This window comes from Typopeltis vanoorti, chromosome 16 (assembly GCF_054136105.1).
Source record: "Typopeltis vanoorti isolate ZY-2024b chromosome 16, IOZ_Tvanoo_1.0, whole genome shotgun sequence".
Taxonomy (NCBI): Eukaryota; Metazoa; Arthropoda; class Arachnida; order Uropygi; family Thelyphonidae; genus Typopeltis; species Typopeltis vanoorti.
Window position 1 is genome coordinate 74,736,416 of NC_143564.1, and position 12,937 is coordinate 74,749,352.

A 12,937-nucleotide genomic window follows, 5' to 3' on the forward strand; every position below is an offset into this window, starting at 1 on the left:
GGGGCTTGCATATTGCTGTCCTACAATGGAAACCCATGTGTTGTGAGCCTCGATTCTACAGATTCGTGTTTTCCAGTCAATGCCTGGAACTCCGCATTCAGTATGATGGCTAAAGAATGGTGGTTTTTACATATTATCCTTTGTAGCACCCTGCAGTCAGATTTGGTGCATGTGGTAGGTTGTCCACTGCAGATAATACTCGCAGTTACTCTGTGCTTCCATCTCACTTGACCTAGGGTAGGCCAATTTTTCAATATTTTGCCAAATAGATAGACCTGCAGCATGACATCCTATATCACAATGTCTCTTTCACATTTTATCAGTTTCCTTCTCACAGCCATCTCACCCAGACACAGTTGCACTGACTTTGGAGCATCACATTCCTCCATTTTATACTGGCTACAAACACGTGACTTGTTACATGCACAATGCACCTTGCCCATGGGTATGTCCATTGATTTTTTCCAAGCATTGTATAATTGCATCAAAATATAGATCAGTTTACATTTTGCAGTGATCATTAAGATTTTAGAAAAGTTATTAAGAGCTGATATTCAATAATAAGTGGAGGATATTCTTAATAGAGACTAGCACTGATTTGTTAAAAAGTTGTATTCCAGTCACATTTTATAATAAGATTATAATATAAGCTTATGATAGGAATGCAATATACTGTGATAGTGTTTTTGATTTATTCAAAGCATTTGGGGAATTGCTACATGATAGGTTGATATTTAAAGTGCAGCAAATGGTTTTAAATTATTACCCTGTGGTTTGAATCATCAGTTGACTTGCAGATATGACAAAGTTCTGAATTATCAACTTTGTAGGAAAGAAGAATGTGATGAACAGTTCTGTGAGGCCGATTACTGGGACACTCACTGTTCGGTTTTTATGATAAAGATATTGTACAAGGAAGGGAGATGTGATTTTTATCAAGAGTGGTGAGTGCATTGAATGCATTTCTTTAGAGGATGATAAGTGTGCGAACTCAATAATTTTAAGGTTTGATTCAATCATCTTTCTTGCACCTGCAGCTGACCTCCTTAGTCTGCTGACCCTATGAAGATCTAGTGATCATAATGATAATTACTAATTTGTTTGCTGACTACATTACATAGATGTTTTTTAGGAATGGACATGTTCAAGAGGTGAATTTTCATATCTCTACTTGTTTAGCTTTATGGAAAATTTTCTATTTTCACAAGGAGATACTAAATTTGTTTATTTAAAATTGGAGATCTGCATTTGGTACACTGAACATATTTTTGTTTGTTGTAAAGTATTAAACTATTAACTTAAGAAATATTGAGTAGAACTAATTTAGTTCTGGGTTTTAATTACCAAATTTGTAAGAATGTTTTCAAGTCCCAGAGGGTGCACGTCAAGGTGTCCTGAGCTATTTTGGAAAATTGTTGCTGTTATAAAATAACTGTTTCACAAGTGTGATGTAATCACATTCAGTATACTGATGATGAATAATTGATGTTCTATGATGAATAATTGATGTTCTTTTATCTTGCGCAAAATTTTCAGCAAGTTTTTTAGTTATCCTCAGTGCAGAATGCATTTGTAATTATGAATTTTATAATAAAATAAAACAGAATAACACAAAAAGTGAAATACTAGATGATATATACAAAAATATACACACAAATTATTAACATTGTTTACAATTATGAGGTATATTTGATAATGTTGCATCTTAAACTAGGACATTTTGAGATTATCATATTTATGTTTCATGGATAAATCCAAACTTCACAAGCTTTTTTTTATATAATCTTTCTGAGTGAAAATTAATTACATTTAAGTCTTTGTCTTTTTACAGTAGAAATAACATCTGAAGAAATAGTCTGATGAGCAAGAACCAGATTGTTCATCTTCTGGTATTTTATTTAAACCTGGTGTTTTTCTAAGCACATAGCTACTAATCTGATTAATAGCTGTGTGCAACCACAATAGCAAAGTACTATAAATGTGGAACAAAAGAAATAGTTAATCTTGTGGAGAGCACAGAAAAATTGTTGGTTTACAAAATTGGATAGAAGGAGGTATACAGATTGTAGGCATAGACCTGTACAGTTTTTCTGATAAACCTTTGACATACAAATGGGAAACTCAAAAAATTTCCATAGAGAACATAGCTTTTTCTTATCTTATCTGAGAGTTGGCTAGAGTTAATCCATTCTCCTCAATGAATCTAAGTATGCTGAAGTTTTTTCTTCCTATCATGGCTTTTTAGTTCAGGTGGCCTGTTCTGATCTTATGTCATCACTTTCTTGGTCTTCCAGTTCTTTTTTTTTTTTCATTTATTTTATATCTGTTTAGTATTTTTGACAGTCTACTATTGCCCATTTGATTTAGATGGTCTAACCATTTTTGTTTATATTTACTTATATAGTAGTTAATTGTTATATTCAGGGATGGTAAAATTTATTCATTTGTTTTATAGTCCCACTTGGTATATCCAACTGTTTTTCTCAGAAAAGCAGCTGGATATACTATTTCTGAGAAAAATGCTGAAATCATTTTTGTAAATATGCTGCCATAGAACAGAATATGTGAACTCACGTTCCGTCACTGACTTTTGAGATGTCTTCCTGTTTTTGTTTGAAACTGTAAGCTGCCATAAGGCTCTTAGAATTATTAAATGTAGTAGACATGAAAGCTGTTATTGTTTTCTACTTCCATAGTAAAAGTGATTCTTTAAAGTTTATTCTGATGAAAAAAATAAAACATAAATAAATAGATAACCAGTATTAATAGTAACATTAGATAATTTAATGACATCAAGAAGGAAATCTTTCTACATTAATTCTAAGGTGTCATTCATACACTTGATGTCTTGATCATTTATGGTGAATTTTAGCATGATCTCTTAACTTTCTGCTTTTTATCTCCATCTAAAAATATATACCTTAAATATGTTTTACCTTGTTTTTTTTTCTGCATTTTTTATATATGATTTTATATTCTCTTATTTCTTTGTGTTGTCAGTCACTCACACACACACACACACACACACACACACACACACACACACACACACACACACACACACACACATATATATATATATATTATTTAGTAGAACACTGTGTACAATGCAGGAAAGGACTTCCTTATTTTGACTAGTGTTGCACTACTGTTGTTAAATTACTAGGCATAAAAATACTATTAAATTCATGAAGTAAAAACTGAGGAATAACCATTTGTGCTCTCCAGATAATTATAGAATTAAGTGGAATAACATATGTCCCATCCACAAAACCAAACTTAATTTCAAGGAAGCAGTATATAATCAGGAATTAGCACAAGTTTAAAAGAAATGGTTGTATACAGATCTCAGTAATTGGGACAGCCATCTGAAGTCTTCTTGAGCATTTTGATTAGACCAGCAAAATAACCCTCATATTAGTAACAGTGAGAGTATGATATGATTGTGACTTATATCACATAATATCTTGTGTACTATTTTCTTACATCTGTCTAGGTTTCTCTCAGAGGAGACCTAGAATAATATTAAAACTTAAGTTGTAACTGTTGCAACTGTACACTAACTACAGACAGGTTTTATCTGTTTGCATGAGAATTATAGTGATTTCTATTTAGCAACCTCCACATGCAACAGTATTTGTTGAGGTTAACTGAGTTCATTAAGATTTTGTATTATGATATGCTTAGATAAAAGTATTTATTTGTACTGATTGGTGCTTGAACAAGTTTCTAGTTTGCTGCTTTACTGTCACTGATAAGAAGTTTTGACTTTTTTATGTTGCTAATATTTTTAAATCAGTGAATTATTCTGTTGATTATTTTTTTACGGTATATATTAGAACACAGAAACTAAGTAAATAATTAATTTATTAACTTATTGCTGATATTTCACTGGTGTTATAACCAGCATCTTCAGAGCACAAAAACACAGTGTGTTACAATACGCGAGACTATGACAACATGGTGTAATCAGCAGACTGGTTAAACAAAATTGTAGCAGCAACACAAAGACTAGAGTCTTGATTTTTTGGCACCCTCTATCTGGAAGGAAAAAAAAAAAAGGTATACTAGTTTTTTCTTAGGATGACTGTCTCCCAGATCTTAGGCAAGTTAATATAGCCATATTTGTTGAGATTTTGAGTGTGTTTCAGAGCTTCTGTCGCCTCTAAGAACAATCTCTCCGACTTATAAGAGTTTCTGTGTAGTACTTTTGTGTTTTTCCAGTTGATCCTGTGTGCAGGTGTATCCAGAGCATGGTCTGCTAGGCCCAACTTGCCATAATGATAATTCCGGACATATCTTTTGTGTTCGTTGATGCGGATGTTCACAGTTCTTCCTGTTTGACCGTAGTAGGCTTGATTACATGAGCAGGGTACTTGGTAGACTCCTGGATGTGATAAAGGGGGAATGTTGTCCTTAGGTGAGCGGATAAGGGTAGCTAATTTGCTACATGGTCTGAATGTAGCGCGTAGTTTATGTTTATTGAGAATTCTTGAAATGGATGTGCCTTTGATGTATGGGATGGTGATTGTTTTGTTGTAGTTCTCTGTGGTGGATGGTGGGAGGGGTTTCTTAGGCGCGTTTAGTATTTTGTTTATCTTGTGTTGATTATAGCCATTGGCCAAGAAGGTGTGACGTAAGTGAGCCAGTTCAGCAGCAAGAGCATTGTCATTGGAACAGATTGCTCTCGCTCTATGGGTGAGTGTTTTTAAAATGCCATATTGTTGAGAATGATGATGGTGTGATTGTTTGTGTAAGTATCTCCCTGTATGTGTGGGTTTTCTAAAAACTGAAAATGATAAGGAACCATCTGGAAGACGTGTGATAAGTGTATCCAGGAAGGGCAGACAGTTATTAGTTTCCAGTTCCATAGTAAAGTGGATTTTTGGATGTTGGCTATTTAAATGTGCTAAAAATGTTTCCAATTTTTCTGGGCCATGTGGCCAAATAGCCAGTACTTCGTCAACATAGCGTAGCCACAGTGTTGGTTTGAGAATGGCTGTATTGATTGCTAGTTTTTCCAGGTGTTCTATGTAAAAGTTGTCCGGGGGGGAGCCCATGACTGTCCCATCTATATTTGTTTGTATATTTTCCCTTTCCATGTGAAATATCCTGCATGTATTGTGAATTTGAATAGTTCAAATATATCAGGGGGAAGTGGGACTTCAGTAGATTGAGAATTTCTGTAAGTGGTACATTTGTGTATAGTGAGGTGATATCAAAGCTTACTATTAAGTCTGAGCTTTTTAGGGTCAGGTGTTGTAAGATGCTTTTTAGGTGGGCCGAATTTTTGACAAAGGAGGGAGAATTGCTTGTGAGAGTGGCTAGTAGCTTCGCTAAATGTCTAGCCAATTTGTATGTGGGACTATTTATACTGTCCACAATTGGACGTAAGGGTGTGCCTTGTTTGTGAATTTTTGGTGCTCCATAGATCCTAGGTGTTTGAACATGGAAGGGCTTGAGTTTGTTTACTGTGTCTTTGGGCCAGGAGATGACTTTTTTCAATAATTTTCGTGCCTTATTCTTTTGTGTGTTGGTAGGATTGCGATCTATAATTTTGTATGTTGACTGATCTTGTAATAGTGTGCGCATTTTGTTATCATATTCTGTTGTGTCCATCACTACAGTTGCATTTCCTTTGTCTGCTTTTGTTATGATAATCTGGTTGTTGTTCTGTAGCTCTTTTATAGCAATGAATTCTTTATGCAGGATGTTATTTTTGGGAGGCTTGGACTTGATTAAGATGTTGGCCACTTCTAAACGTATGTTGTTAGCTATTGTTGGAGGTAGGTTGTATATTCCTCGTTCGATGGATGCCATTATTTCGGCTTTTGGAACTTGTTTGGGAGTCACGGCAAAATTGTGCCCTCGACTTAAAGCACTAGTGGCTTCTTTGCTTAAAGTGAGCGACAATAGATTCACGACGATGAGGTCTTGTTGTAATTGCAGTCGTTGTCTGGTGTTCCATTGTTGGAGATTTTCAAACTTATTTTGGTGCCGTTTTTTTGACTCTGTCGAATTCTTTTTTAGCCGTTGCATCGGTGATGTTATCTAGGATCTCCCAAAGTTCCGGACGAGTGGCGTTAATCTGTTTACGTAATAGCGCTACACTCGCTCGTTTATAGATGCGTTGGGCTTTGGCCAAGTGGAACTTGTTTTTGATTTTAAAACAGTTTGGTATTAAATTGGTGTCTCGGCACCTCTTTAAGAAGGCTAACCTGTTCAGTTGGCGCGCCAATTTTAACTTCCACTTACCATATTGTCGTGTCTTACGTATGATATCATCTCCGTGAAGAATCCTTAAACGTGTGGACAGACTTATGTGTTCGTCGAACATGTTGTTTATTTTTTTACGATATATATTAGAACACAGAAACTAAGTAAATAATTAATTTATTAACTTATTGCTGATATTAAAAAAAGTCACCTCCTGGCCCAAAGACACAGTAAACAAACTCAAGCCCTTCCATGTTCAAACACCTAGGATCTATGGAGCACCAAAAATTCACAAACAAGGCACACCCTTACGTCCAATTGTGGACAGTATAAATAGTCCCACATACAAATTGGCTAGACATTTAGTGAAGCTACTAGCCACTCTCACAAGCAATTCTCCCTCCTTTGTCAAAAATTCGGCCCACCTAAAAAGCATCTTACAACACCTGACCCTAAAAAAGCTCAGACTTAATAGTAAGCTTTGATATTACCTCACTATACACAAATGTACCACTTACAGAAATCCTCAATCTACTGAAGTCCCACTTCCCCCTGATTATTTGAACTATTCAAATTCACAATACATGCAGGATATTTCACATGGAAAGGGAAAATATACAAACAAATAGATGGGACAGCCATGGGCTCTCCCCCCCCCTCTTAGCCAACTTTTACATAGAACACCTGGAAAAACTAGCAATCAATACAGCCACTCTCAAACCAACACTGTGGCTATGCTATGTTGACGATGTACTGGCTATTTGGCCACATGGCCCAGAGATATTGGAAACATTTTTAGCACATTTAAATAGCCAACATCCAAAAATCCACTTTACTATGGAACTGGAAACTAATAACTGTCTGCCCTTCCTGGATACACTTATCACACGTCTTCCAGATGGTTCCTTATCATTTTCAGTTTTTAGAAAACCCACACATACAGGGAGATACTTTCACAAACAATCACACCATCATCCTTCTCAACAATATGGCATTTTAAAAACACTCACCCATAGAGCGAGAGCAATCTGTTCCAATGACAATGCTCTTGCTGCTGAACTGGCTCACTTACGTCACACCTTCTTGGCCAATGGCTATAATCAACACAAGATAAACAAAATACTAAACGCGCCTAAGAAACCCCTCCCACCATCCACCACAGAGAACTACAACAAAACAATCACCATCCTATACATCAAAGGCACATCCAAAAAGATTTCAAGAATTCTCAATAAACATAAACTACGCGCTACATTCAGACCATGTAGCAAATTAGCTACCCTTATCCGCTCACCCAAGGACAGCATTCCCCCTTTATCACATCCAGGAGTCTACCAAGTACCCTGCTCATGTAATCAAGCCTACTACGGTCAAACAGGAAGAACTGTGAACATCTGCATCAACGAACACAAAAGATACGTCCGGAATTATCATTATGGCAAGTTGGGCCTAGCAGACTATGCTCTGGATACCCCTGCACACTGGATCAACTGGAAAAACACAAAAGTGCTACACAGAAACTCTTATAAGTTGGAGAGATTGTTCTTAGAGGTGACAGAAGCCCTAAAACACACTCCAAATCTCAACAAATATGGCTATATTAACTTGCCTAAGATCTGGAGACAGTCATCCTAAGAAAAAACTAGTATACCTTTTTTTTTTTCAGATAGAGGGTGCCAAAAAAATCAAGACTCTAGTCTTTGTGTTGCTGCTACAATTTTGTTTAACCAGTCTGCTGATTACACCATGTTGTCATAGTCTCGCGTATTGTAACATACTGTGTTTTTGTGCTCCGAAGATGCTGGTTATAACACCAGCAAAATATCAGCAATAAGTTAATAAATTAATTATTTACTTAGTTTCTGTGTTCTAATATATACCGTAAAAAAATAAACAACACGTTCGACGAACACATAAGTCTGTCCACACGTTCAGTGAATTATTCATTGCATAGCAATCGAGTATATCGGTTGGGTGATGTGGTATAGTAGTAACTTTTGTGTGTAATGACATCCATCATTTTGTGTGCTTGTCTAGACATCAAATTAACAGTTGAAATAATATTAATGCATAAATTTAAACAATGACATACATAATTTTATAACTTTCATGATTCATATAATATATTTTGTTAGATTTGTGATGCAGAGGAGTTCTTTAGTAAATTACCTAGTACAGCATTAGTTCTTCAGTTGGCTGCATATTACTTTGCTTTAAGAGTGTATGTGATTCTTCATCCTTGGCAGAGATCTGGTCAGAATTCTGTATATTTGGATAATCCTGCACATGTTATTGGCCAGGTAAGAAATGTAGCATAATATCCAGTATTCTAAATGTTTAGGATCAGTTTTTAAGATACACAAAACTACAAGAAAAAGAAATTGCATGTATAAAGTTATAATGTAGTCTAAAGTTAAAATGAAAAATAATTTTTAATAAAGACTTTTGGAAACTGAAATAAAAATATTCATAAAAATCTTGGACCTGATAAATTGTTGCCAGTTAAAGAACATGCATTAATTTATGAAAAGGATATCTTCAATATGTTACTTACTTTCCTTGTTACTAGGAGGAAGTGTAATGAGTGATGGGAACAAGATATTAGCAGAAGTCAAAGGTGATATAAATGAGAATGGATCAGGTGAGAGTGAAGTGTTTATGAATAAAAATAACAGTTATATGAGAGATGAGAATGTGAGAACAGGAATGCAAGTTTGACAGGGAAATGCAGAGTTTAGGGAGAGACAGCATAAGGATAGAAAATTATAGAAATAGTAATGGATGCATGTATGTATGGGGATGTTCAGCATAGGAATGAGATGGCCTGGGGTGCATGAGAAATAGTTGATTCTTGAGAGATATATATGGAACAAAAGGTAAAGGTGAGCAGACAAGTACAGGTGTGGAGAAGTCACAGATGAGGGGTGACGTGTAGAACTGCATATAGAACTAGAAATGAATTGCTGTGTTTATTTATGAATGCCAGAAGTATCAGAAAAAAGGGGGATGGATTTTGTTGATTGAGTTTGTTTGAATAAGTGAAACTTGGTTGGATGAGAATGATATTTTTGACAGAAATATAAATGGAAAGATATGTTAGTATAACATAGCGCATTATCTTGTTTAGGAGCAGCTCTAAGTTTTGAACTTGCTGACTTAGACCTGTGATTTAGTGATGAAAACTACTATGAAATTTGCAATATCTTACATTAAATCAACAATGGATTATGCATTTTGAAAAGCATACTTTGAAATTATATTTAGGTAGAACTGCAATACTTCATAATTCTGCTGTCTTCATCAACCTTATAATTTAACTGAGACAGTATATGGATAATTATTTTAAAGAATTAAGAAGGAAACTGTAAGAACATAAAATAATAACTTAGAAATTAATTAAAAATGACTTAAATACAAAGACCTAATAGGCTTTATTTCAGCGATATAAACATTATTTAAATTAAGGGGATATTAAATCCCACATTGCTTTAAAACCGAATAAGAAACTTGAAGATTGGAATCAGAGTTTCATGCCGAATATAGTATAATGAACCATAAAAGTATCGGCAACTACTAGCATGAGCTAATACACGTAGTCCAAGTATGTAGTACAAACTTGGGCAACTCGCAGCAAAGGTGGGAAAGTTCTGATCACTATTCTTGGTATTTTCCATAATGTAGAACATATTTCCTAAGAAATGTATGCTCCTATTACATTATGGTGGGAGGTCACTACCCAGACCGGTTTCAGCCTTTATTGAGGCTTCATCAGTGAGTAGCTAGACCAAATTAATACCAAAGGGTATAGCGAAAAGAACTTATATACTTTGCTATATGAGTTGTCAAAAAAAGGTGCAACCATTAAGTTACTTAAATACAAAGAGCCAATAGGCTTCATTTCGGCGATATAAACATTATTTAAATTAAGGGGATATTAAATCCCACATTGTTTTAAAACCAAATTAGAAACTTAAAAATGTTTTACATTATGGAAAATACCAAGAATAGTGATCAGAACTTCACCGGGCAACTATGAGAGGTAGAGCAGATGTTATGGCCTTACAAGGAAACTTGAAGAGACTGAATGAATAGGCACAAGAGTGGGAATACCATTTCAATGTTGTAAAATGTATGGTTTTAAAATTTGGAAAAACAAAGATCAGATATAGAATTTACTTTTGGTGGGGATATATTTTTGGAGGCAGAGGAAATGAGATTTTGGGATGATGGTAGATAATGATCTAAATTTTAGAGGACATATTGCCAAAATTGTGAGGACAACACAATGAATTCTGGCAATAATGCAGATGACACTGACTTGTAGAAATAAGGCTGTTCTGGTTCCAAGGCTCTGAATATGCTACTGTGCACAGATTTTGTCACCTGGTTTCCAAAAGGATGAAGAGATGTTGGAGAGGATCCAGAGGTGATTGACCAAAATAGTTTCTGATCTCTGGAATGTTGAATATGAAGAAAAGTTAAGATGATGCAATTTACAGGGTCTAGTGGATAGGAAGAAGAGAGGTGAAATAATAGAGACATACAAAAAAATTTATTTTAATATGGTGTGTGTGTTGGGGGGGGGGAGAACATGAGGTCATCCTCATATTCTTCCTCTTCAAGGAGAGTGTGAGCAAGGGAGCAATGATTTTTTGCATGAAGAGTTGTGAACGATTGGACTCCATTGCCTGAAAGTGTGGTGTCTGCAGAGAATTTGAATGTGTTCAAGGCACTTTGTGATAAGCTGTGTTTATGAGAAAAGGGATCTCCTAGATGAGTCTGACACCATGGATTTTAGGGTGATGATAATTGTTTTTGGTAATTTGGAAAAACTCAGAAAAATCAGTGGACTAACTTCAAATGCTCACAAGAGAAAGTTAAAAGTTTTTTGGATAATGGGATCTCAGAGGCATTTCCTTTAGACATATCCCTAAGAGAGAACCTTTCACTCTACTTGGAGTTCCCTTCTCCACCTATCCACTTATCCAGTATTACTGGTTCAAGAAGTTATATACAAAATCACTGGAAAATTGTGGTAGTTTTCTCTCTCTTTGTCTCTTTTTTAAGCCATATTACTTGAAATCATAATACATAAGCTGACTAAAAACAATTACATAAAAAACCTGTGCAGTTTATTTTTGGTCCCACCAATACCTTTTAGTTAAAAAAAAAATTCTTCAACTATCAAAGAAGCATGAATGCTTTGGTCATCCATTGTTAAAATTCTGCTATTTAAGCAATATAGCTTCAAAAACCCATAAAATATTGCAGATTAATCACACATGTAGACCTTTCCTACCACTACCTTGGTTTCATCTTCCGAGTGGAAGCTGAAATAAATAAATGGTTACAATTGGCCAAGAGCAATTGAGATAGTTCCTGAATACTACATCATTATGCACTTAACTTTGCTCCAAATTCTGGTACTGACATTCTTTTTTGATTAATATTGGCAGAACCTGATGTAACGAAATCTTTAATCTCTCTCATCGTGAACTTCCACAATTGGCTATTAAGGGTGGCACTCTGTTCAATAACTCGCTGAAGTTCCAAGGATACTTTAATAGGAAGATGGGTCTTGCTTGGAGAATTGCATATTCATCATCACGAACCATGGGCTCACTGCCTGTTGATGTCTGATGCCTGTTTCACTATCTTCTTCCTCCTTTCTTTGTCCAGTGTACAGTGTCGCAGTTTTTGTACACCCATTCCACACCAGTCTTTTATATCATCTATCCATTCTCTGTATGGTTTACCTCTTCTGTTTAAACCATCCAAAATACCAAACATGAATGTCTTTATCTTCCAGTCCTCACTCATTCTACAGATGTGTCCAAATAATTGCAGTTTCTGTTTTATAATCTTCTGCATTAGATTCTGTTTTAGTTGTATCTTCTGATAGAGCTCTTTATTGGTGATTTTCTGTACCCATCCTATTCTTAGAATCTTCTTGTTGTAACAAGTTCTTTCAAATGCCAAAATTCTTTTTCTTGATTCCTTATTTATTACCCACATTTCAGATCCATACAGTACACCGCTGAAGATGCATGTTTCCAGTACTCTTAGTTTTGTTTGCAGGCTGATCACTTTACTTTTCCAGATGTTATCCATGGCCTTCAGATTTGTTCTTCCCTTTGCAATCCTGATCTTTATTTCTTTTTTACAGTCCAAGTCATATGTCAGTTTACTTCCCAAATATGTGAATTGTTCTACATTTTCTATATCAATTCCATCCACTTGTATCTTTTGTTTCATGTTCTTCTCACCAAATACCATTGTCTTTGTTTTTTCAAAGTTCATAACAAGTCCAAATCTCTTCCCTTCCTCATTTAACAGTTTCAGTGTTTTTTGTAGTTCTCTTTCGTCTTCTTCAATTTATTACAAGGCAATTGCATATTGCCTTGTAATAAATGCCACTAGAGATCAATCTGCTACCAACTGGAAACAGTAAAACATGCATTCTACTGACCTCTTGCACAGATTATGTAATGTCTTGGGCATTCCATTACTTTCAACAGAACAGGTTCTTTTTTTATAATACCCCCCCCCATCCCCACATGCACTTGTTAGTAATGGGAAGACAGTTTTGATTTTCATAATTAATGAGTTAAAATATCATTTGTGAAAAGTTAGGTAAAAACTTGACTTGAAAACAGTAATGCAACATACCAAATGCTTTACAATATTATTATGGAAATTTTATTGTTCATTCCAATGATTT

General features: G+C 35.1%; 1 protein-coding gene across 1 annotated transcript in view; it reads left to right on the forward strand.

Annotated features, from left to right (window-relative positions):
- Positions 1-12,937, forward strand: part of LOC150098133 (NBAS subunit of NRZ tethering complex-like) — a 1,063,858-nt gene that overhangs the window by 771,587 nt on the left and 279,334 nt on the right. The window contains exon 42 of the mRNA XM_090406267.1: positions 8,352-8,516. Coding sequence (XP_090262393.1) covers positions 8,352-8,516 — 165 coding nt within the window. The remainder of the gene's footprint in view (positions 1-8,351; positions 8,517-12,937) is intronic.